At 36.3% G+C, this 27918-nt stretch overlaps 1 protein-coding gene across 1 annotated transcript; it reads right to left on the reverse strand.

Moving 5' to 3' along the window:
• Nucleotides 1-1475: 1475 nt before the first annotated feature.
• Nucleotides 1476-22955, reverse strand: LOC121302740 (aminopeptidase Q-like). Its single transcript, XM_041232864.1, has 20 exons — nucleotides 22093-22955; nucleotides 18608-18750; nucleotides 16355-16494; nucleotides 15174-15300; nucleotides 14693-14847; nucleotides 13742-13855; nucleotides 13505-13645; nucleotides 12616-12681; nucleotides 12416-12481; nucleotides 11635-11804; nucleotides 11009-11079; nucleotides 10689-10825; nucleotides 9247-9302; nucleotides 8203-8350; nucleotides 8018-8112; nucleotides 6166-6276; nucleotides 4928-5095; nucleotides 4479-4619; nucleotides 3743-3815; nucleotides 1476-3133 (listed from the first exon to the last, which is right to left on the reverse strand). Exons 1-20 carry the CDS (start codon nucleotides 22716-22718, stop codon nucleotides 2978-2980), a joined length of 2904 nt encoding a protein of 967 aa, XP_041088798.1. The 5' UTR covers nucleotides 22719-22955; the 3' UTR covers nucleotides 1476-2977.
• Nucleotides 22956-27918: the final 4963 nt, after the last annotated feature.

Genomic DNA, 27918 nt, shown 5'->3' on the forward strand with positions numbered 1-27918 from the left:
AATGATGCAGAGCGCTAGGGCAGACTTCACTAGGTCTTTGTATACCTGCAAGTGGAAGTATTTTCAAACTTGGTGTCTGGCAGGGAACCATGACCCAATTACTTGCCCTATGTTTCTGCAAGAACTGCTCGATGCTGGAAGAACGCCTTTCACGTTGAAAGTGTATTTAGCAGCTATCTCTGCTTGCCATGCCCCTGTAGATTCTATATCTCCGGGTGCCTATTTTTTGGCTAACCGCTTCCTTAAAGGCGCACAGTGATTACGTCCTCCTAAGAGGACTGTTCTCCCTGAATGGAGCCTTAGTATTGTAGTAAAGGCTCTCACGAAGGCCCTGTTACACTCCATAGAGCTGAGGTTTATGTCTATGAAGACAGCCTTCCTCTTGGCTATCACCTCCGCTAAGCGGATCAGTAAGCTGCAGGCGCTGTCTGTACACAGCTCCTGCATGTGTATTTGGGAAGATGGCAGTAGGGTGTCACTGCGCACCAACCCCGCTTTCCTCCCCAAGGTGATTACAGCCTTCCACACCAGTCAATCTGTGGAACTGGGGTCTTTTCATCCCCCTCCGTTTACTTCGACGGAGGATGAGAGATTGAATTTCCGCTGCCCAGTACGGGCATTGAGATGCTACATGCATAGGACAAGAGCTATGCGTCAATCTGACCAGCTGTTTGTCTGTCACGGAACACGGACCCTAGGACAGCCCCTCGCTAAGCAACGTCTGTCACACTTTATTGTGGACACAGTCTCAACTGCGTATGATGGTGCTGGCTTACCCCCACCTGGTAGGGTACCCACACACTCCACTAGAGGTTTGGCTACATCTTGGGCCCTTTTCAGAGGTGCCTCGATGTCTGACATTTGTACTGCAGCTACCTGGTCTACGCCGCATACTTTCTCCAGGTTCTACCTTATTAATGTTGTAGACCCTGCTGTGCCTTCTGTAGGCACAAGGTTCCTTGAGGGTATAAGTTCTCACCGCTAACCTCTGGGTTAGACATTGTTGTGCGTGCCTCATATGCTGACATTCCTTCTCCCTCACGACAGCTTTGGTATACGTTATCCCATACCAATGTCAGTGGTGGTCGTCTTCGAACTGAAAGGGAACGTTATGTTACTTACCGTAACCCTTGTTCCCTGAAAGAGAATAAATATCACATGTTATTGCTATATGTGCAATCCTCTCTGTATAATCCTGTATAAAAAGGAAAGTAAGAAATGGACTTGTACTTCGTAATTTCATACACTATAGCTGTTACTTTTTTTTTTTTTTTTTTTTTGTAGATTGCAGGTTATTAAATAGGTTGCAGTTAAAGCTGAATAGCATAAAATAAATAGTTAATATTCTATAAAGACACTGTTGCTGATGTAACATTATTTGGCATGTTTCAATACAATACATTTAATCCACTCAGACACAGTGTTGTTTGAATTTGTTTTATTAAGATTAGCTTATTTAGCAAATATTTAAAAAATACTATGAAAGTTACAGTAATAATTTATACAAAGAATGAATTTAATATAGAAATTAGAACATAATATAATGGGATGTATAACAAATACAAAAACAAACACAACAGTAGAACGTGTGTTTCATATTTGGTATTGTAGAAGTCTGTATTTAGGCACATTTTGATATGTTAGGCCCTTTATTGATTAACTTCTGCAGCATTTCCATCTGCTACTAGAACTGATTTGAAAGCTCTTTGAAATGGGTCCTGTTCGTTTCTATCAACAATAAGCCAAAACCAAATTAGTTAGGACAACCTCAGTTAGGATTGTGGCCAATGCAAATGTAGATGTTAAACTCCAAATAGCAGAAAGGAGGACTGTAGGTTAATTATGTTATCAGGAAAATATTAGAATTACTGTAGGTGAATAATTTTAAAAGGTAATATAATCTGACATCGCAATCGTTGACCTTTGTGTTGTAGATTGGTCTACAGGAGGAACTGGTGGCAGCCATACAGTAGTTTGATGTTTTACAGGCTGGTTTCATGGGAAGATTGAAAAGTAGCAGTTAATTCTATTATTTTATACTGACAGAAGGGCTGGACAAAACTCATACAAACCCTGATGGTAATTCCAGCTTTGAACAGCAAAGGTCTTTCCTGGTCTGAACTGTTAGCTTCCTGGTTTTCAACTAGTGAAACTGATCAAAGAGGCTTTATGCTGGTTAAAGAATCTGTTATGCTGATTTAGGAAAAATATAATTTTAAATCCCTTTACTGCAGAATTATTAAACTATTGTTGTCTACACTCTAAGTAATCAAATTATAGCTAACCCAGGTCATGGAAGACCCTCAATATTTGATATTCCCTAACACTTGTTGGCCACCAACTTACCAGCAGTTCCTGGAATTTCCAGCGTTTACGCTACATGACCAGCACAGATTAATTGGCATAACTAACTTGAACATGACATTTTACATATTCTACAGAGGTAAGCCTACATTTCTTTCAATAAGACAAGACCCTCTTTTACTACTATAGTACCTTTTCTTTATATTTTAGTTTTTTTTTTTTTCAGTACAAGTGAAGGACTGAGAATTAGCAGCCACTTACTTTTTCTATATCAGTCATCTATGTGTAATCCCTTTGGTGACCGTTCAGGTTGAATAGTAAAACCACATTAACTTAAATGGCTTACATTTTGTAACTGCTAGCACAGTGCTACTTTCTTGTTGTTTTAAATAGTTTCTTAATGTAAGTATTTTCTTCCAGTTGTGTTTTTTAGATAACTAAATCTATTCATTTCAAAAACATGGATTTGCAGAAAACAGTCAACAACTGAATTAAATGGCACATGGTAGCAGTTGCTATTGTGCAAGGTTAAAAGTTAATTTGTATTAACTGACATTGATAGAATATTATGTGTAATACAGCAGTTGTTGGGTATTTTTTTTGTTGTTATCAGTTACATTAAGAAAATACAGATTTAACAAAATCACAGGCTGATTTCTTCAGGACAGCCGAACTAACCTGTGTTACGTAAATTCTCTTTTAACCAGTTATAAATCCTGGAATAATATTTGGTTTTAAAAGCGTTTCGGGATTTTTTCATTTCCTCTATGTGTTCAATAGCCTCATCTTGCTGGTATTCATCCATAGTGCTAGTAATAAACTTCACCAGCTGAAAAGAAAAACAGAATGATTTCAATGTCACTTAGTCATTCACCACATTTATAAGCATATGTTAAAAGATCCAAGAAAAAAGCTCTCCCAGTGAATTCAGCCCAACAGTGTGATTAACCTTTACTTTTTCTTTTTTAACCAGATCTTATTTGGCATTCATTCAAATTAAACGTTAGAATAATTACACAATGATGCAGATACAGAGCTTGATATAAAGAAAATTAGCGCCCAGATTCAGCTTTTAAATGTAGGTTTAAACATGCTATTTTCCTTACATTGTGCTTGCTGTATAAAGATAATAACACTAACATGTTGCATTATTTCATTTATGAGGATGGCTGTAAACAGGAACAAAGCAGAATTGTAATACATAATCGATATGGGAGATTCCATTTAAATACATATGGGAGATTACATTTCACTTATATTTCTGCATATGAAACAGAGTTCAATGTAGCAGGTAAGACTATAGTTTCAAAGGGCTTTGGTTCAGTTCAGTTGCAATGAATTACATGTGAAAAGCCTCTTCAGGGTAAACATTCAATGAGGTGCAAACAGCACATGAAAGGTCACCTTCAAAACTACAGTAATGGTATCATTTTCACACCTGGTCTAGCTGGAATTCACTTGAAAACCTCTCAGCCAAGTCTCCTAGTACATGTGTAAATTGGCTTCCATGCCTGAAAAGTAAGAAACAGATAAAGTTTCCTCCCGGTTGCCTCCCTGTGTTTGGAGTTGTTAGTTGCTTGTTTAGTAACCAGCTCAATACAACAATGTAACTGCTTCTATTTACAGACAAGTCATAGTTTTCTATAGATGTTTCTGTTTTTACCCTTTTTTGCTATGTTTATTAACTATTCCAGCAAATAAATGTCTCTTAAAGCACTCCACAATGCTTACTGTAGGGCAGTGACGTGGGGAAGCCTATTAGTGTTAGGGTCCTCACTGGAAAAATATCTCCTCTAGCTATCACTATTTTTTTTTTCTCATTACAATATTACTTTTGTTTTACAAGACATTCAAATTCAATATTCAAATAAAGAAGTTTACACTGTATTTAGTCATTATATGTTCATTTATCTACACATACTACCCCACAACTTCCAAGTGAAAAAAATATTCTAGAAATTTGTAGAAAATGAATTAAAAATAAAAACTGAAATCCCATTTGAAGTATACAAAAGAACACTCAGAAGATTCTGTAGCCATGTGGCAAAAAGTTTTGTGGTCTGACGAAACTAAAATGGAACTTTATACATACATGTATAGAACTGTATATATACAGAACATTTGCAAGAATTAACCGCAAAAACACAAACAAAACAAATAGAGCGTACACTTACTCTGTTTGAAAATGTTTCCAGTTTTCTTGGATGAATTCCCATGCTAATGATTGACCAATGTCATTTTCTATCACATAGCTCAATAAAGATCCTGTATATCGCCTCTGGACTAATGAGCTGTCCAATGAATACTGTAGGTACCTTCAAGAATAAAGTTGAAATTTAAATAAAGGTTGTGACAATGGTAAGATGAGAAATATACTCTCTATTATAGAACATGCAGGTCCACCTGCCATATTGACAGCAGGCTCATCCTTAATCAGTTCTGAACTGTGCTGAATAACCCAGTCATTTTGATTTGTAATGTTTTCTGAGTGCTCTACGTTAACTGACTCCCTGTGCACTGGACTCACTCAGGGGTGCTCCAGGCAAACAGTTCTTTCACCAAACAGTGTAATAAGTCATGATTTTGCCCAGTTGTGAAACAGCATTAGAATGAGGAATTTGACCTGTTCAAAAGCCATGGTTCTCTACTGCAGCTCAAGGCAAAGAGTAAATGTTGATCTTGTCCTGTGCCGTTCTGACTCTGAAACATCTCCCAAGCAAACTCCCATTCCTTAACACCCCCAGAGGCAATTCCATAACAATAAATATCATATCTTAAATATGATGGGATTCTGAAAAAAAAGAAAGAAAAAAGCACTAGATTTGGGTTGTAAAAAAAAATGGTACCATAATTTCATACTCAAATGTCATATTCTAAAATGCGTATCATGTATACAGAGTTCTTTTTGCAACAACAAAACAGTGTTGTTTTTTCCATGCAGTACATTAATGGAAAACAGTCACAGAAAAAAGGTACCATTTATCGTTTGTATCGCCAAATCCAGCTGTGACATAAATACAGTAATTAACAGTTTTTCATGACATATCCTCTATTTATATTGAAACTACAGTAGGTCACCCATAAGCACTGGAAGCTACATGGAATTGTTTACAAACATTTTTTAGTTCTGGTTGCAGTTCATTGCCTTGATCTTACACTAACTAGAAACAAAATAAATATTTATTTTCTCATAAATTATTGTTGGTTTGTGTTATATGACTACAAGATTTTAGCAGCTTTTCATTTTAGATCCCACTTCTGAAGTACAGTAATTTTTTTTACTAGGACAAAAAAAAATCATCACCTTGAGTAAAATGGCAGTATTTTCGACATGATACAGTACTAAGTGGAACCTGAACAATCTGCCACTGGGATCGACCCTGGTAGCGATTTTAAATAGGACTTTACTTTCATCAGCAGCAGACTGACATCAAATCAATTTCCATTGGAATTCTCTGAGCCCCAGTTAAGCTGGCGGGCAGGCAGAACTCCATCTCTCCAACTCGCGATGATGGTGGAAGTTATCTAATGAGCATTTAATGCACTGGAGCAGGTTTTAAATCTCAAGACTGCAGAAAAAAACATATGTTGGCTAAACTGTGAATATATTATAATGTCAGGAAAATATTGGAGGTTGGTGAATTCATAAATAATAATAATATTGATACAGGCTATGCAATTTGTAAATGACTGAATTATAAACTATCAACTGTACTGCATATGCAAGTTTACAAACAAACGTGCACAATGTAAGCAGCTGATAAAACCATACAAGAAAACAACTTGGGTACTTTTTCAGCTACTCACAGCAATAAGTATCTCATAGACTTTCCATCTTTGCTGTCTAAAAATCATACTTACTTGTTTTCAGTAGAATTGCTCATCCATCTTGCATAAAGTGAAGCTGCTAACTGTAGACATTCTTTAAGACCCAGCCAGCATGCTGTTTTCACTGATCTGTGCACTGATAACCTTCAAGGGAAGAAATGATACAAACTGTGCAAAAAACAAACAAACAAACACACACACACATACACACACACATACACTACACAATGTATTTTGAGCAAAGCAATATCTACCTTCAACTTTATTGGTTTAGTTGAAATTCAGAGTTTTAATGCTTTGAGCAGTCAACTCAACAACCAATAAACCTCCCCATTTTGCATTGATAACCCCCCCCCCCCCAAAAAAAAAACAGTATTGCACCATCTATTATGCTGAAGCCTGTGCATTGAAATTGTCAGTTAACTAGAACACTACTTGGAACCACATGACTTTAAATCTGTTAGACCCCGTTCACACTACTGAGCTGGCCCAGGGCCACCGCATATTTAGGTCTGCAACCCCGTTCACATCTGCGGTTTAAGGAGCCTTTGCTCTTTTTTTTTTCTGCAGCACAGTAGCAATTTTATGTTATATATTTAAAAACAACTATATATATATATATATATATATATATATATATATATATATATATAATTGACTATTTTGACAATGTGTGACGGAAAGATGAGTTCTGGTGATGAATCTTCCTCCCGACCTGTGAGGGCGCTAAAGAACGGGAGGAGAAGTATCTGGAAGGGCTGGCCTGACAGTTCGTTTCCGGGTCAGGGAAGTGGGTCAGCCTGGAGGGAAGCGCGACTCTGTTGTAAGACCGTATTGATTTGAAAGGTAAACGAGAGGCAGCTGCAAGTAATAAGGCAGCTGCAACCGTTTATCTCGATATCATGCGGGATTACATATAGGGGCCAGGGTAACGCTGATCTTCTCCTTCGTTTGGGTTAACGTTAGGAGAGAAGGACTGAGAGAGGAGCTCTCAGAGTATTTGTGAAGAGTGTTGTACGTGCTGTGTGTTATTTTCTGTCTGTCTTTGTCGCACTAATAGACAGTTAACGCACATCTCTGGAGCTGTCGAAAGGAGAGCACTATCCGCAGCACCACTGCACTGAGCACCTGCACGTTTTTGATCACCCAGGACTGGTAACCGTACCGTTGTTTTTGTTCGGGACTGTGCCCTTGTTTTCATTATCCCCGTGCTTTACACATTGTTGTGTATTGCCGGGGATTTATTATTTTTGACGGTCGCCAGACCTGGAAAAGATCAATAAAGCACTTATTCACTGAATCACTGTTGTCTGTTCATCACTCCTGCACCGCATCACCGCGACATCTGTTCCCCTTACCAACCACTTTGCCACACAATGTTATGGTCGATCAACGATCTTAATATTTGTGGATGAGAACACCGTTTTATGTTTGTGTGTAAAAGCAAGCAGCTAAAATAAATGATCAACATTTTAATGTAAAGACACATACTTCTGTAGCTATGTATATCGTTGCATGTAAAATAAACAATGGTGGCTGAATTGCCAAGTCGCCAGCATTATTGATCATTAAAGGACCACCTTTAATCGCAAGTGTGAATGTGGTCTTAGACATTGGTTTTGGCAGACTATAAAGGTTAATAACTGTCCTTGTTTTTAATGCATGCAAAGCTAGGAGCTTGCTGTAGTTTTTGGTCTTGGCATTGGTCAGTAACCCAGAAAATCAATAATACTACTTACACCCCCATTAGTCTGGTTATTTTACATTGCACTGTATATGCAGTTCAAATTATATATGATGTAAATATCAAATAATTTGAAATAACAGGTAATACAATATGGCAACACTGTACAGTACTAAATAACAATTGTTTTATGATACTTACTGCATAAACGCATCATCCTTCACTTTATAGACATCTCCTCCTATTAAATCCATATGATATTTATAAAGTGGAGAAAATATTCTTAACAAATATTGCTAAAAGGAAGAAAAAAAAACAATTATTTAAAAAATGCTAAACGTTGTTTAATTTGATGGACATGTGAACTATATTTAGTTTTTAAATACCTTGAATAATCCATACAAATGAGTGTTTGACAGAAAGTTCAGATGCAAATCTATGATGTCTAGCGCTGTACTCCATACTATAAATTCTGTCTCCTTGGAGAGATATTTAGTTGTGCTTAGAGCAGTTTCAACATCTAAATACCCAGACCTAAATTGAAATGGAAAACAGGTATTAAAACAGGCATGTTTAAACATTAATTTATCAAATACAATCTATAAATATCTACTATTGATTTCAAACAAGGAGACACTAGTGTTTTAAGAGGGGGCACAAATAGTAAAACACAGTAGACAATCGAATAAAATGAGACAGAAAATGGGATTTATGATGAACTGGACTATCAAGCTGGTCAGAAAGGATGACGTTTACTGTATTGGTCACTTTCAGGAAAAATCTTCTATTTCACCCCCTCTATATGGGATAACAAAAAACAGTAGATCTGTATTATTACCACCACTTTGTAGGTTACATATTTTTCCAAAATGAAAGGCACAAACATTATGGTGAATGTTTAATTGATTTTTTAAATTTATTTTTGTAGCAGTTACTGATGAAAAATAATAGCGTGCTTCGCTCACTTATTTGAAAGCTGCACTCAATTCATTTTTCAAGTGGTCACATAAAGGAAAGCACAGACACTGAAAACACATGATTACAGAAAAGCTGCAATTACAATGTTACTCTCAAGAACAGAACTGTTATCCCCTTTTATATTTGGTTCTGCTTCTAAGTAACAAATCATTGCTTTTCCTATGAAATGTGTTTTTATTAAGGTCTGGATGTGGAGGTGCAGCACTGAATATCAAAGGAAAGCTTGGCAATTTTTTTCTTTACTGATTCCTACAAGAAAAATACTATTAATAAAAAAGCACATACATGTTTACCAGGAAAATATGTAGTGTTGATGGTGAGCTATATTTTTGCTGGCTATATTTGGTCATTTAAAATCAGCATACTTTTTCAAAATATACATCACAATATGCTGTAATCTACTGCACAATAAAAGATCGCCTCAGTGAAAGGTAATCTAATTGAATACTCACAATGCTAATTTAAAGGCATCATCAATTATCTGTGCTCTGTTTTTCACTGGTATTACCTGTGAGAGATAAGGAAAGAGAGTTAGCCAAAGACAAAACAGCAACTATAAAGCCAACAGAAGTTTACAATAAAGAGTTAGCAGGCTATTTTTTTAATTTTTTTTTTTCTTTCTTTTTCTGAAATCCATTTAACCCTGCCCTTGTTTTACCACAACATGTAAAAAAGTGCTGTGCCAATGGATGTCATTTTATGGTACTTAAGGGTGGGCTATGCTAATATTTTATAATAATATTATATTACACAAACATTCAAATGTTACTGACCTCACAATGGCCACACCATGGTTTACAGCAGATGTATTTAAGCATTACACTTTTTCATATTTTTTCTCTCCGAGAATGGTTACTATATTGTACATGTTATTATTTAACAAAGGCATTCCTTAAGGTGACCCCAAAATGTATGTAAATGTGGTGTGCTAAAGCTGTGTCAACTCTAATAACTCCAATAAAAATTTCTAGTTTTATCTACTCTCTGTACTCTCTCTCTCTCTCTCTCTCTCTCTCTCTCTCTCTCTCTCTCTCTCTCTCTCTCTCTCTCTATATATATATATATATATATATATATATATATTAGTTTTATGAAAAATGCCATTTTTAAAGAAAGTCTGTCACAAATACATGCTAAGTAATATTTATTAAAATACCTTCTTACATTATCGCTTCTCTAACTCTGCTTTAATAGTGAGATTTCAGTGTTTTTATCAGCAGTGTCGTCTGGATGTGTGTTGCACATGTTGTAAATAACGTATTTTTAAACATAGCCAAGAACATGTCACTTCCTTTCTTCTCCTTTGCAAGGGTGAAACTTCATCTCTATTTTCCATCTTGTACTATTTAGACCTTTCCATACTTTTGTGTGCATTTGGCAACAGTGAAAATCATTAAACTGTTTGAACTGTTATGGACCCATCACTGGAATGTCTTCATGTATGGTGCAATAATAATAATAATAATAATAATAATAATAATAATACTGGGAGGGGCTTGTGCAGACTTATTTTAAGTTTTATGACCAATTCAGTTAAAGCTTAAATGCAAATGTACTTTTTTGTACTTAGGATTCTGGTTATATTGTTGTAATCACTTAATAATGACAGTAATGGACAGAGTAGCCAATCAGCTGGAGAAATGTAGTGTTGACAATCGCAGTCTAGTTTGTAGGCTGAAGCAAAATGTTTTATAAAACATAAAAACAAAAATACAAACTATTCGTGAAATAAAAAGTGCATATTCCCTTTAAGGAAGTCATTTGCAGGTATTATGCAGATTATTTGCAATTGATTTAATAATCTGAATTAGAACACATTTATTTAACACATGTATTAAACAGCTTATTTTTGACCTGCTTTCTTTCCATAGAAACACATAGCCCTAAAACTTACATTTGGGTCTTTCATTAGTTGGTGCAGCACTCTCTCCCAATTTGAATGGTCATAGTTCACTCTGTAATACCCTGAAACATTCACATTCAACAGGATCCAGTCCTGGTCTGAGGTAGCCTTCATCTCTGGGAATAGACCTAAAATAACAACATATATTTAAATACAGAGCATTCCTCTTCATAAACTACATATTCCAATCCAGATTGCAAAGTAGTAATACTAAATTCATCTTTTTAAATTCAATGACAAACATTTTGACCATACATCTTTCTCAGTGACTTCAGATTATAAATATGTTTTAGAAACATGTTTCAACTTACTGTTATTTCCTTCAAGCCACTTCATTGGTTGCACAAATCCATTCTTTATCCAATTTACAGGAACAAACCAACTACAAATAATATAAAATGAAAATCTTATGATTTATGCGGTGTGCTGTTTTAAAATGTTACACCACTTTAATGCTGCTTGTAGTTTTTGAAGTGCATTAAGACATTACTCATTTGAAAGGCTCTATAAGAATATTTGTTTCGCTCTTTTTCCAAAAATTAAAATCGAACATGACATCATTCCCAAACAAACACTGCAAAGGTTTTTCTTTTGCCAATAAAAGCAAACAGCAATCCAGATGTCAGAAAGCTTTGATGAAAGTACAAGTTGAAGGAGATTAACTGCACTGAAGCATGATCTCTAAGTCAAAGACTACAGACCCTTTTGACTGGAGGAGGAGCAGTGAGGGTTGAGTCAATACAGCCCTTGACTCCATTTAATACAGCTTCGGACAAGTAGCACAAAGTCTAAAAATTGAAATGAAGTGAATCGAAATACTGTTGGGCTCCACTATACTTTTGCGTGTCATATGAGGACATGCTTGCTCTTTGGTTATAAATACTGTGCCTGTTTACACTAAAACAAAGTTAGATTAAAAAAGAAAGAGTACACATACCTGCCATGTGAGGTTTGATTATCTGGTTTTGTTAAGAAACACTTTTCCTGAGTAATTGTACCCGAAGATGTATTCAGTGTAATAAGAGGATATCCAATTTGTAATGTCCAGGAGTCCATTATATCTTTTACAGGGGCTGGCAACTGGACTTCACTCTGACTGTCTACAGCCTTTTTAAAACACAAAAAAGACCTTTATTACACTGGGATTTTGAATAACTTTAATATAGTAATTATCATTTTACAGGGGAATAGTTTACTTTGAACAGAGATTAAAATGTTTTAGATTTTGGTGTTAATTGTATTTGACATTAGCACTATAACAACAGAATTATGGGCCCTATTCACAAAGCTTTAAGGACTTTTGGGGCTATTTTTAACGTTCTATTACGTTTGTTAATGTTCTATTACGTCAATGAGAATGAAAATAAACAAATGAATCCCCCTTACAATTGAAAAGGATTTAATGAACTGCAAACTCTTTAAGAATGAAAGTGAGCTTTAAAAAAAAAAAAACACACACTACACGTGCAATGACACTGTTATTACAATAAGCAATTCTTAGCTTGAAAACATAATTTTTTTAATTACACATGCAAACAAACAGTAGCCTCTCTATGTGTGTTGTTAACTACATGTGCCATTACAATGTTATGAATCCACTAATTTCCAGCCATTTGAATTACAATCTAAAATGCAAAGCCCATTTGTGGATTGTCTGTCCTGTAGTGTTCAGCACGACTGCATTTGAAACCTAAAAAATAATCGACACAGTAACCTACTTTTTGCCAGTGATTCCACAGGTTATCCTGCTCAACGGTCATGTAGGAGAACTTCTGAAGATAGGACTGTAAAGAAACAAGCGTTACTACAGTTTATTATGTTTAAAAAAATGTTATAAAATATAGCTTTTTTTTATTATGCCTTGTTAATCTATATATGGAAAGCCTGCTAACTAAAGGAAAGACCTTTTTAAACTCACGCTGAGACCTTTTTGGAACACTTTCTTAGTCAGGAAACTGGCAGCCATTCTCACAATGGAAGCCCCCTAAGGATTACAAAAATGAGAACATCTGAATTATTAATGAAAAAAAGGGTAAAATAAAGGGTAAAAAAGCCATCAACATACTTTTCATGTGCCACAATGAGTCACTCATTTGACCTTTTAATATGTACTGCTTCAAATGCTCATGCTGTTCAGAGAAAGTCAGTGGGCACTTGTTATCAGCTCTTTGAAACAAATGTAACATTTTAAATCATAGGGTTGTAAAGTAGATTCATAAGTACATTATATCCAGATAGCTTACTGTAAGTCTTGTGTTTAGGTTCAATAAAAACTAAGCAGTATTATTATTATTATTATTATTATTATTATTATTATTATTTATTTTTTAAGTATTGTTGCCATCAAAAACTGTGTTAAAATATCTCCACAATATAGTAACAACTTGACTGGTCTTTAAAATCTTAAAAAGAGTTAACATTGTTAACTCTGGCCAGTACTTTAGGCACAGCACAGAAACAGGACCAGAGGACACAGTTGGAAATTAAGTAGAGAAAGACTCCACAGAGGAGACACTTCTTCACATAGGGTGTGGAATTGGTCAAATAGCCAATGTTGCATCTTAATGATCCTTTAAGAACTTGAAAATAAACCTGATACTACGAACTGGACAAGAACAATGAATAAGAATCAAGTGGGGATGGTGGGGATCTGGATGCATGAGTGGAAATCTAAGCTAACCATTACTGTAATGCATTGGGCAGTCTTCCCAGTAACATTTCTTTTTTGGTTTGTAAATGATTTAGTTGAGACATTCCATACCCCCGATTCACTGCAATGTAGAACGATTTTGCAGCAGATACTATACCTTATTGTAAGTCACCAAATCAAACATAGGAAGTATTTGATGAGATCTTATTTCTTCTTCTTGTACAGTAAGAGGCCGAGACATCAGAAATGAATCGGTTGAAAACATCTCCTGCATGTTTGCGAAAGCATGTAGTTCATTCTTGAAAAGCAATTACAATAAAAAATAAGAATAACCCACAGTTTTATAATGAAATGGTTTTATAATAATGTTGCCTCAATAATATTAATAACTTACCAACTTCATTTGAGGTTCCACATAATGAGGGACTAAGTACTCAACAAATGTTGCCAAACCCTCATTTAGCCACAAATGATTCCACCAGTTCATAGTCACCAGATTTCCAAACCACTATAAAGTAAATACACAACACATGTTTAAATATATATAATAATAAATACTGTATATACAAACTCATAAAAAATGTGTTGCAGTTTTGTTGGATTCCTAGTCCCTGCAGAACTGTAAGACAATGAGAAAAACATAGTGAATAGAAAGAGTGTAAAGGCATTTCCTTACAGTTGTTCCCAAACATAAAGATGTTTACCTCTGTTGGTGTCAGAACAAGGATTGTTACTCTAAACTTGTAGAATATGTGGCATACACTATATGAGAATGCTAACCACTAATTGTATTTAAGTTCCATCAGTACCTATACCCTGTTGATATCCCGGGTTCCTTGTGCTGATATTTTCCAACTAATTACCGAATTACCTTTAAGAAGGAAACTGAGATATGCATTTCTTTTGAGTTTAATCACAGATAACACCTTGCCCAGGGCTACGTCCCACAATCCAATGTAGAGATTATGCATTTCTAAGGAAATTAAGGAAACTGAAAAAAAAAAAAGATTTCATATCAAAAGGCTAAAAGAAACGTTAGACATAATTGCTTATAAAATACAACTGAGTTTTAGTTAGTTTGATCACGACAGGTTATACATTAAATAACACTGTCAGGTTGTTATTGATTGATACTCAGTAATTGTGCAAACAAGGGAAACAATTAACACATTTTATTCCATTTAATTAATACTTAACAACTTCAAATTTCTTAAAGGTAATTATTTAAAAAAATACGAGTTTCGACACACCCCTACTAGAGACGATTTCATTGTGTACAATATACTTCATGATAAGATGATACAAATGATGATGTAGTAAGTTGAAAGACGTTGCTATAACCTGCCTGATGTCCAAGCTCATGTGCAATAACAGTGCAAATGACTGCTCTTTGATCCAGAGAATCTTTCATTTGGTTATGTAGCAGAGAATCCTCCCTGTAAATCATGAGTCCCCAGTTTTCCATTGCATTGGCAGTAAAATCAGGCAGGGCAACAAGATCTAAAATACACAGAATCGATGTAATGGTCAAAGTGAGTAATTGCCAGAGAATAAGCAATTTTGCATTGTTCCCAAGCATCATCAAAATATACATAGATTGATTATATTTTTTATACATACTATTACAGCTGAACACCATAGTAGGGACCTAGCAACTATGTAAAAAACAAAATCGAACAATTCATATCTTCAAATTGAATTATAGGGTTTAGAAAAGTCATCTTTATGATTGCAATATACACAAATAAAATACAGTACCATTGATAAGCTTTTAATGTCTACATTCAATACAGTATGGAATGTGTTTATTTAAAAAATTGACTTACCTGTTTTTGACAGTGGGTAACTCACATTAAAGAAATTTTCCAAATGTGTTAGGATTGGCCCTGTGACATTTAAAGCATAATCAGCCTCGCCATTCTGAATAGAGCTTTTACGGGCCCAAACACGTATCTGTGAGGAAAAATGGTAAATAACACATCTGTCTGTTAAAAAGACTCCTGGGCCACTGGTCAGTCATTTTTGGTCAGCCAGGAGACCATATTGGATGCATAACCAAAAAGGTCTAAGGCACATAACCAAAATCTCCAAGGTAGTTTGTTGTAAATGCAACAGCTATTCTCTAAAATATGGAACCTGATTGATGACTTTACTAAGTACTGTAAAGCTATGGTTACATCACAAACTTGTATTTAATTTAGGCTGCAATTCACTTGGTGGCAAAATCAGTTTTTGTCATGTACCCAGTGGTTAAAAGACTATACCCAACTTCCTATACCATAGAACAGACAAAATGCCAGCCATTAGATGCCTACTCAAGTTTAAGTATTAAGAAAATATATAGTTTTAAGTTTTATATTCTTTTAGAAGTCATATAGGCCTGTAAGTTATTATGTCATGTGTATGCTGTCTCTTATTGTTATAGAGGTCATCATATGCACTTCGGGCAAGAGGAGCATGAAGCAAAGCTAAGCTGCTCAAAACTGAACTCAATAACAGAAATTCCAGTGCTGCTTTCTTTGTGGTGTTTTTGGCTCCAAAATACATAATTTTTTTGAAGATATAAGTACTGTGGTGCATATACTTGGTGTTTATATATATATATTCTACTGGGAATAGTATGAAGGTCAGTGTTTTTGATATTGTTGCATAAATGCAGTTTAGCACACAATAAAGGCTGTGTCAAACAACATTCTTTCACATTATATATATTCAATACTTCTGGGGAACACAAGGAAGGTCATTTTTGTGCTTCTGAATATATTTAAAGCTATGTTTGCTTAAAGTATTGTCCTAATGTTTGTTTGCCAGTATTGATATTTGCTCTACAGAAAAACATCCTGCAAATTATATGTGTTAATATGCAGTATATTTACCTGCAAAGCACCTAATTAGACCTTCCATTGCAGATTTACTTTCATGCATAAAATATAATATTTTCATGATATCAGGGCGGAAACAAGTACTGCTGCACAGTAAATTCAATCTTAACAGGGTGAATGTTTACCTCGTTACTTCCTTCAAACTTGCTAACATAATCAAATTCACAAACTACAAAAGCTGTTATATAAGTGGACATCTTTGGTGTCGTACTAAATGTTGTGACATTCCATTTATGTCCATTCTCATCTTCTCTTATTGTTACATCTGAAACAAAACAATAAATAATTAAAACATAATAATTTACTAAAACTGGCAAACAATGGAGGACACAACACAAACAGATACATTTAAAACAAATACAATAATGAAAACATGATATAATTTTTTTTTAGAGTTTTTGCCACTGACCAACACAAAAAATTGTTCTAAATTAATTACAAATACAAATCAGAAAATAATTGATTGCATAAGTATTCACCCCCTTGAGTCAAGAGGCACCTTTGGCAGCAAATACAGCCATGGGTCTATTTGGATAAGTCTCTACCAGCTTTGCACATCTGGACACTGCAATTTTTACTCATTCTTCTTTGCAAAATTGCTCAAGCTCCGTCAATTTGGATGGGGACCTTTGGTGAACAGCAATTTTCAACTCTTTCCACATGTTCTCTATTGGACTGAGGTCCGGGCTTTGACTGGGCCACTCCAGGACATTGACTTTTTTGTTTTCAAGCCACTCCAGTGTGGCTTTGGCTGTATGTTTTGGGTCATTGTCCTGCTGGAAGATGAATCTTCTCCCAAGTCCCAGGTCTCTTGCAAACTTCAGCAGGTTTTCATCCAGGATTTCTCTGTACTTTGCTGCATCCATTTTGCCCTCTATCTTCACAAGCTTTCCAGGCCCTGACGCAGAGTAGCATCCCCATAGCATGAAGCTGTCACCACCATGCTTCACGGTAGGGATGGTGTTCTCAGGATGACGTGCGATGTTAGGCTTGCGCCAAACATAGCATTTAACGTTGAGGCCAAAAACCTTTATTTTGGTCTCATCAGACCATAGAATCTACTTCCACTTGGTCTCAGAGTCTCCCACATGCCTTCTGGCAAACTCTAGCCGAGTATTTTTCAACAATGGCTTTCTTTTTGCCACTCTCCCATAAAGGGCAGTTTTGTGAAGCACCCGGGCTATTGTTGCCCTATGCACAGTGTCTCCCAGCTCAGCCGTGGAAGACTGTAACTCCTTTAGAGTTGCCATAGGCCTCTTGGTGGACTCCGATACTCAGTTTTTGAGGACGGCCTGTTCTAGACAGATTCACAGTTGTGCCATATTCTCTTCATTTCTTAATAATGGACTTTACTGTGCTCCGGGGGATATTCAATGCCTTGGAAATGTTTTTATATCCTACCCGATTGGTGCTTTTGAAGAATCTTATTTCGGAGTTGCTTTGAATGTTCCTTCATCTTCATGATGTAGTTTTTGTTAGGAAATGTACTAACCAACTGTGGGACCTCCCAGAGATAGGTGTATTTAACCTGAAATCATGTGAAACACCTTAATTGCACACATGTGGACTCCATTCAACTAATTATGTGACTTCTAAAGACAATTGGTTGCACCAGAGCTTATTTAGGTGTGTCATAGCAAAAGGGGTGAATACTTATGTTATGCAATCAATTATTTTCTGTTTTATATTTATAATTAATTTAGAACAAGTTGTAAATTTTATTTTTCACTTTGACATTATGTACTTTTTTGCATTGTTCAGTGGTAAAAACTCCTAATTAAATCCATTCTGACTCCATGTTGTAACACAATAAAATGTGGAAAAGTTCAGGGGGTGAATACTTTTGAGAGCCACTGAATATATTACTTTTGACAGTCTAGTCTCTTTGCTTTTATTATCCTACAAAACATCTACCTCTTACAACCTAGACATTAAGACATTGCAATTCACGGTATAGTCATAAAACACTTTTATGGAGATAAACCCTGTATGCCATCTGTAAGGGATCCTATATTTAGACATTCTAATTATTACTTTTCACTCATTTAAGGTTCATATAGATATTGGATTCACTATTAGAGTGGTTTACAAAGTGTTTCTGAAGCGTAAGTAACCATTCTCTCAAGTTAAACAGTGCTTTGAAAATTAGAATAAACTTTTAACCATCTCTTAAACAAGGGTTTCCCGAACTGCAAACCTGATTTAATTTAACAAAACGGCATTAGAATAAACCGGTCCTTCACTAACATTCGCCTGAGTTTTGTGAATAGGGCCTTTTTTTTTCACCCTCACATTTCTGTAAATTTTAATAAAACGCCATATTAGTCAAACAGTATTGTACTTTACAGCTTCTTGGCTGTTACTCTGATAATACTCACCAACAGCAGGCATATTTGAAAGCGCAACATAATTGTAAAGATGGACGATCCTGACATCGAAAGTGGCTTTCATTGCAGGTTCGTCAAAACAGGGGAAAACAGATCTTGCGTAGGTGGGTTCCATTTGGGATGAAACCACAGACCTGAAAGTATTGTCAATAAATAAGACTGATGCAACGTTTGGTAATAAGACTATTCAAGCTAAAATACTGTACAAGCAGTATGTCCTGATGGTACAGTACAAACGGTTTGTGTCTATTTAAAATAAATAAATAAGTTTCGTGACTTCAGTCAGTAAGACCTTTCATTGAGAAAATCTGTCTCCCATTTTGGGCAGTATTGGAATGCAGTGAGTTCTATTCAATTGATCAAAACAGGAGCAAAGCTAGGTTTTAAAATTCTTGAAAAAGATGTCTCAAATCTGGACATTTGCAGAAACTCGCACATGGAATCCATTCTAACCCCCTATGTATATGGGTTTGATTAGGAAAACATTACTACACACAACAGATTACCTGAAAAAATGGTGTGAAGGGGAACACCCTGCCCCTGGGTGTATTTCATTTATTTGATATTATTATTATTATTATTATTATTATTATTATTATTATTATTATTATTTAAATGTAGCCTATTGTTTAATATTTAAATAAGTATATTTTGTTATTGTTGTTTTACAGCATGGATGGGGTTCAAATTTTCTATCCATGCTAAACCCGTGCAGAATGTGACCGTCTCCATATGTAGTAATTTATTGCTAACCTGGAGACGGGCACATGTATAAAAACCCACAGGTGTGGTTGAGCAAGGTTAGTGTGTTCATTGGCGGAACGAGAGACGTGAGTCGTGAGATAAAGAGAATAATATAGAAAACAATCGCTACCCGTGCTGGTTTTCTTGTCTGTTTATTTTAGCCACTGTGTGGTTTTGTTAAAGTGTTAAATCTTTTGTTTACTTTATAAGAAACTAGCACATCAGCCCATTCAACCCCAGCACTGTGTGGCCTGCTTCTCCTGGTCTGACCTCATCATCAGCTATCCAGTTATCAGCTATGTTCCCACCTGGAGATTAAAATTTAAATCAAAATACTGTCACAGCTTCATCTTTAACTACATTTGTATTTGTATTAAACATTAGCACAGTATGATCCACACATTTGTGTCTTACAACACACCAACATTTAATATTTATTTAAATTTCAACAGTTCAATTTTAAGGGCAAGCTTCCTTCTGATATAAGTGTTGGTAACACACTGCAGCGTACATCAGTACTATGAAAAAAGTAGATCAGCAAGACCTACATCCTCCAAATGTCTTATATATGAAATAAAAAGTGAGTCTAAAAAACGTAATAAAAGAACGTGTTTAAATATAGATGCTCAGAAATCCTGCGAAGGAGTAAATTACAACAACAACAAAATAATAATAATAATTTGAAATAATGTCAAGAAATACAGAGTAAGATTATTTAATATAATTTGTAATAAGGTACCTTACTGTTCCCGGTTTCTTTGAGCTCCTGGTTGCTTGAATGTGTGAGTTCTTTAACGTCGCGTTGCCTTTCTCTCCCTGTAGTCCCAACACTGCACGCACAAGTGAATGTTTTATGTATGTAAATGTCACCTTGAGAGTGGGGTAGTGCTCTAGGGTGGGGTAAGGGTGGGGTAAGGGTGGGGTGGATGGATGGATAGATGGATGGTGCTGACTGACTCAGTGTTGTCAACTCCACAAGCCGGAAGTCGACAGATGTCGCTATTTAGACATTCTAAATTCGCCAAAAGTTCAGCTAGACAATGTATCACAATCGCTTAACCATTAAGAGAAAACATAAACAATCTTAAATGTTTTAATGGTGGTTGATCACTTTTAAACATTTTATATTTGTCTGGATTATCTACCTATACAGAGTAATGTAATTGATTAATATTAACTTTATTGTAAAATTATGCAGCACCTATCACAGATTTAGTACGTTATGTGTGCTTAAATAATTGATGTAGTTCGAGTCCATTATTTACGTTACGATTAGCTGTTCACTCGTGATGTATTTGGTTCACAGCCTCAACCAGTCTCCGCAGCAACTTTTCAAACCTGCGCTGGGCTGTGCAGGATCTGCGCAGATTTCTGCCTGTGGAGTTGAGTGACGTCACGCAGCATCCCTCGAAGAACGTGCATCACCGCGATTCTGCCCAGATCTGTGGAAATCTGCGCTACAAGAACGCCACCACTGTACTACAGGACGGGAGAAGCGTGGTGTACTATGCTGCTTGTGACTGTTGTTGTGATGATACAATTCGTTGGTTTCTTTCCCTGAAAATCGTTGTTGTCTGCAGTGAAAGTCGCTAGATTTGTCGCTATTCGCTTTGACAATGTTTTTCTCGCTAGTGGAACCCAGAAGTAGCTAAATTGGCAACACTGTGCTGACTTGGTGCTGGCTTTCTAAATAAACCATCTGTCTTTGAGCCTTGGTGTGTGTCTCCCCGATTATTCCCTTGATCGTTACAATATTTTAATTTACCTTTGTGGCAATGAAACAATATTTGACAAATGGTGAAGATATTAGTTCACAGTTGTCAAGTGTACATAGTTTATATAGATGGAGTACAACTGGTACTCATATGAGTTAAATTCTCACTACAGCAGTGTTACTATCACTCTCCCAGTGTTATTTCCGAACACTTACGTAGTTAATTTTACAGTAAAGGGGGTCTAGTTACACACTAAAAGAGACGTACATTTAACTCTCATTGTGTTAAATGTTTTACACTATGAAAGTGTTTGAAAAGAGTTGATTACCAGAGTGTTGATTTAACACTGGCCAATTTGCTGTTGATTTCTAAAAGCTGCCTCTCTAACTAAAACTACATCTGGGGTGTAAACAAACGTGACTGTCAACAAGTTCCATCAAAGCTGTACAGACAAGGCTAAACAATGGATTCTACACCTAGTTTGCATTTATTACTTTATGTATCCCAGCAAAGTAATAAACATGTGTTTCGTACTTGCCCAAACAGAAAAGCATGATTATTTTATTCACAACTTTTTTTTTTTTTCTAAAACAAAGACATGTTGTTTGAAATTGTGTACTAATGGAATAGTCGTTAAAAGTAAATTACATAAGCTTATATATAGTTGTTTTTAAAGTGTAGTAAATGTGATAAAAAATAATAAAATAAAGAAATAAATAACACCAGTAGAATTTCAATGCTATAGTTACACTACATAGAAACATATGGGCATGGCAGTTTTGTTTATGCAGTAAACGTCATATTCGAATTTAACCTTGTTGATATATATATATATATATATAATATATATATATATATTATTATATAATATATATATATATATATCAATATATATATAGTAGAGCCAGCTAACCAAATTATTATTCATTATTATTATTATTATTATTATTATTATTATTATTATTATTATTATTATTATTATTATTATTAATCTTTCATGTAGCTACCGGTACTTACATGTTCCGTCCTTCTTCTGTATAATGGATTATGAAGAGTCCGTACATGTGCATTTTCTCCCTGATTGCTCCAGTGAAAATACTCCTCAGAACATACACACTGTCTTTCTTCAAAGTTGTATTCAGTTCGATCACCATATACGCATTAACGTCGGCTTTCCAAACATCCAGGACCAAAGGAACCTCTGTACCTCCTGAAACGATTTCCAGTTGAACGACTGTGACATTCAAATGGGAAATATGAAGTAAAATGATATCCGTTTCTCCTTTGCACTGGAAAGTGATGTTGGCTTCACCGGTAAAGCGGTAAGTCCCATCTTGATCAGGATCTAGACGCGGCCAAAGCTCCAGCTGATAGTTCATTGGTACCAGGGTCTGAGGTAGTCGGTAGTGGTCCCAAATCCCAGGGCGACTGGGCTTTTGGGTGGTAACGGCAAAAGTGCTACTGAAAGGTAACGGTACTTGTGTTGGCTCTTCGAGTATAGTCGCATTGCTATGTTCCATTTTTGATAAGGCATAAAGAGCAACCAAAACGGTAAAGCTAATCAATAAAGCAGCAAATAGCATTGTGACCAGAACTCCCGCTGTTTTACTTACGTAAAAACCGGTTTTGCATTTGGGACCCATAATGCAGGATTAATGGTATTGATTTGGGGGTGACTTCAGCGCTCACTTGCCAGCTATATAATGTATATATGTATATACATATATGTAGTGAAAGCTTTCCTCTCCCGTAGTCACAGTCTTGGTTTACATTCACAGAGATGCGATGAAAACTAGGTTGTATATCAGTCAAAACCCAATTGCTTGAACTTTTCAGTAGAGTGGCTGGGAGCCGTCAAGTTAAAAGTTACTTTTTTTTTTTTTTTTTTTTAACTGAACTGAAGTACCATTCTCGGTAGTTGAGAAAACCACCAGGGCATTTTAAACACGCCTATTTAAAATGGTCAGAACACAAAAACTGAATAGTTATAAAAACTTTTTAAAACTTCAACTCTCCAGGCACACACTTAAAAAAAAAAAAAAAACCCTTTCAACATTTTTTTTTCCTCTGTTCAATTTAATGCCTTCCCATGCAGGTTTACTACAGGTTTTGAAATGCTTAACGCTTCTGTATCAACATACTGACGAAAAGAAAAAGAAAAAAGTATAATGTATTGTTTAGATGGTACATTTTGGATAAAGACATAAAATACATATGTTAATTGCATGTCTCTGTATTTTGTGAAGAGAGCTTGGGGGCTATTGAGATAAGAAAAAGTTTGTTATACATGGTTTGAATTTATATTCACACTTCTGTTGAACATCAAAGCTATGTTATCCCTGCACATTATTCACCAAACTTATCACTGATAATTAATTTTGATCTCTTACAGCCACCGAGAGCCATGCATTTTCAGTGTGTTAGACGTTTTAACAAACACATATTTGTTTGATTTAAATCTCAATATTGAAGCTACAGAACCAAGGTCCCCATAGAATACATGTAATTGTAAACACAAAAAGGCAAATATGCACAAATACATTCCTACATACCTAAATACCTACCTACATACATACATAAATAAATACAATTTAGTAAATGTTTTTCAAACTTATACTGTTTCATATGGTAGGCTTGGTGGTCCAGTGGTTACAAGGCTTGATACCAGGAGATTCCCGGTTTAAATCCTGGCTCAACCATTGACTCACTGTGTGTGACCCTGAGCAAGTCACTTAACCTCCTTGTGCTCCGTCCTTCGGATAAGACGTAAAACTGAGGTCCTATTGTAAGTGACTCCGCAGCAGCAGTTGTGATGCATAGTTAACCCCCTACTCTGTAAGTCGCTTTGGATAAAAGTGTATGTTAATTGGACAATTAATAATAATAATAATAATAATAATAATAATAATAATAATAATAATAATAATAATAATAATAATAATAATAGCATAATCTGGCAAATTACCTCAAAACTTTAATTTTATATTCACAAGGCGTGAGCTGGGGGTAGAGATAGGACAGAAGAAGCAGAAGGGAGCGGTTAGTAGGACAGAGTGCCGGCTAGAAGGACCGGACCTAGGATAGAAGAGCAGGCGAGGCCCACTCTAGTAGCAGACCAGTGAAGCTGGACATGGAAGCTAGGATAGAAAGTGGTCACTGACTGAGGGCAGCGATGCCGACACGAGCCCAGGGGCGAAGGACCTAGCAACCGAAAACATATGAGGGTTATGACTCGTGGAGCCGCAAATCAGAGGAAGATGGTCCCGGAAGCCTGGGACACAAAAAGAGATAGAGAGGGAGAGGTACCCAGCGTCTGAGACTTCTGTAAAGGGGCGCTCGTTAGACCCCTAATTGGCCGAGACTTCACGCTGCCTGGGACCTGAGATAAGAACAAGGCATAGAGGTTAGTATGGGACTCGAGCATGAGTAGCCACGTTCCGAACTGAGACAGAGGATAGAACAGCCTTGAGTGAGGCAAGATAAGCGCAGGAGCTGCGAAAGAACAGAGTGTGGCCGGGGGTCCGCTCTGACTCACACGGTGAGAACCCCCCTGAAGGTCAAGGGAGGCTGAAGCCTGCCCTGAGGTCGGGGAAGTGATGATCACTTGCCCCCCAGAGACGACCGATGCAAAGGCATGTATGAGAAGGTGGAGGAGGGGAGGAGGAGGAAAACGAAACGCTAGACAACAAAGGTGCAAGTGATCAGGGCTTAAATAGAAAATAGGTACTAATTGACAGGAAATTGGAAACCCTCTTGCTGCACGCCTCCTGAACTACGCAGGCTAACATGTCTACAACAGAATTTTCCAACAGAGATGCAGCTGTTTCACTTCTCCTTTGAAAAGTGGAACCTGGCTTGCACAGATGGATGGCAATGCTCGTCACTGCTTTGTTGTGCTTCCTGTTTGAATCCGCAGACACTGAGAGTACCTGCATGGTGATTACTGCTCCTACACGCAATTAAGCAAAAAGTTGGCATTTGCTTTTGTACTTACTTCAAACTATGGCCCGGTGTGTTTGTATGTATGTGAGGTACAATGTACATACAGTTCATACATGAGTAGGATTTAGGACAGTAGGCTATTGTGTGAGAAGTGGAAATTAATAAGAGAGGATGCAGGAGAAAGTCAACCCACATGCATAGTCTTATTCCAGATGTGCTTTGCATGTTGGATGACCTTATGATTACAGATATTTTGGCTGGAGTTTTGCTAATCGCACCTGCTCTGCTGTGGAAGCAGAATCTTGTACTGCACACAAACAAAGAAATCTCCTTTTCCTAGGTTTTTTTTTTTTTTTTGGGGGGGGGGGGGGGGGGTATTATTTGAAAAACTGTGAATAAACTTTTTACATGAATCAATGTGCCAAAAATGACTCTATAAATATTTGTACAGTGAGTGAGACTCAAAGGGATTAAAAAAAAAAATAGAAAAGAGTTCAAAGAGCGTGGTTTAATTAACCAAAAGATTTACTGCAGGTGATGGGCTTGTAATTACCTCATGCCGAGAGCCAAATAGACTGATGGATGTTACTGGTGGCAGTAAAAGGTCATTCATGGCATCCTAATGCCCCAGTAAAGATTTCCAATGGAAAGTATTGAGCAAAATTCCCTTGTCAGGGAGGAAAAAGTTACCGTTGCACACCCTTATACACTAGCCACTTTTAACATGGCTTTGAGGCGGCTTCTGTCTTCTTTTTTTTTGTAGTGCAAATACAGCCGTCCTAGGTCCATCCCAGGTCCAGCCGTCATAAAGGTGGCCTGTCCAGAGGGGGGCTCTGTGACGGCTTTGATGTATTTTTTGCTCTATTGTGAACGCACCAGTCCCTGAGACAGCTCATGTTTGACACATACACTCGTGGGCAACGCTCTCATTGTCAGTGCCAAACAGGCACAGACACCAGCAACAAGAAGTTTGGACTGTTACTCGGACAACAACGAAAAGATATCTTGACAGAACACTAATCTTATACACAATACAGTACAGGCTTGCTAAGACACCGTCTCAAGGTAAAATGTGCTGGTGACTGCATTACACTCATTAGTGCTGCCATCAAATGGTATTAGTACTGACAATGAATGAGTTATAAGAACACATATCATGGGGATAATAAGCAGACAAATGCAATATTATGCAAATTCATAAGGTATGAAGTATTTGTGAATACCACTGTATTTTCATTTGGAAGAAATTCTGATATTAAACTTTTGTAATTAAAAAAAAAAAAATTGCATTGAGTAGGATCATTTGTTCTTTGCTGTCTCCACACCAGCTGCACGTTCTAAATAAATAATTAGTTTTCTGAAACTTCCTTAAGAATTTACATATAAAGAAAGCTTAACAGTTCACATTGTGAATAATATTCCTTAATTTAGCATTGTTTTTTTTTTTCTGGAAGATGCTCTAAAGAAGAATAACAATTATTGAAAAAAAACATCCTAATATACCATTCTTAAATCTGGCACTGATACTTGTGGTACACATGGTTTTTGCAACAAATATAACATTTTTCCATGACTCATGATAAAGTTATTACATGCAGATGGTCTTTGGAAAAACCAAGATATAAAGTCATCTGAAAAAATATATGTTTCCGAGTTCTTTTACAAGACACTGTCACAGACCAGACAGTTGTCTACAAACACTTGCAAATGACTACCAGAAAATGTATTTATACTTTTATTACATATTTGAATGTTTTCCCTCGTTTCACCCCTTGGTTGTGAAATAGCTTTTTCTTACCGTTTTCATCCTTCCTCCATGTTTTAGTCTTGGGCTTTTCTGCTGCATCAAACCAATTTAAAATGTATTCAAGAACATGGTAAGAATTGAGGGGGGGAATCAGAAATGCCTATCTGCCACTCTTTAACTCCTTAATATCCAAGCATTTTTTAAATGAGAATATCTACTTTATTTATGTAACTAGATTCAGTTTCTGCACAAAGCGCTTTTTTTTCCCTGAACACAACACATAATGTACTGCATATGAAAAATTCTGGCTTGTGACTGGATTTGAAAAATAATAGTACAGAGGGGTGGCTAAGCATTGTATCGTATGTGATACAGAAAAGGGCATTACAGGGTTAGTATTGTTAAACCAACTGAGCTCCTTTAAAAAATACATTTAGGTTTGTGCATATGGTAATATTGCTACGGATTGTCCTGGAAATTCAGCAAATGCCATGCAAATCAGTGCCATTGAGGCCATGTGTGCTCCTCACAATCTCGTGGTATTCACACAGCACCTAAAAGGTTATTTTGTAATAGTTTATCTGATTATATAGGGAATACAAGTTATATAGGTGTGGCAATGTTGCCCCTCCTCTGTGTGTATTTCTGTGTTGTATGTTGCATGTAGTGTGTTAATGTTGGTGTTTAGTCATTGGTACACAGGATGTAATATGGGTAATATGCAGTTTTACTGAGACTCCAATTGAATTATTGATTAGCAATCGAGTTTCAGTACATCTGTATAAAAGCAGCATGTTTTCACTCACTCGGGGTTGTGTGTTTGGTGAACGGGATTGGAGAAGGATGTAACAGTAAAGTAATAGTTAAAATAATACCAGCTCACCGTGTTTGTCTGTGTAGTCCGTTTTTGTTTGTCTCTTTGTTTTGGCTACGAGTGCCGTGTCCTGCTGCTGTGTTTTGTTTGTCTTGCAACCTTTTATTTTCTGCTCTGTTTAATTATTAAATGCTGAGTGCAAGCAATCACTTAGCTTCACCAAAACTCCACGTCTCTCTGTCTATTCGGTGTTGGTTCCTGTTTCTGGTCTGACGTTATCAACTGCAGCCGTCTTTGTGACACGTGGTGTCATTGTAGGATTATGAGCACCTCGTAGACG

This window comes from Polyodon spathula, chromosome 2 (genome assembly GCF_017654505.1).
Source record: "Polyodon spathula isolate WHYD16114869_AA chromosome 2, ASM1765450v1, whole genome shotgun sequence".
NCBI classification, from domain to species: Eukaryota; Metazoa; Chordata; class Actinopteri; order Acipenseriformes; family Polyodontidae; genus Polyodon; species Polyodon spathula.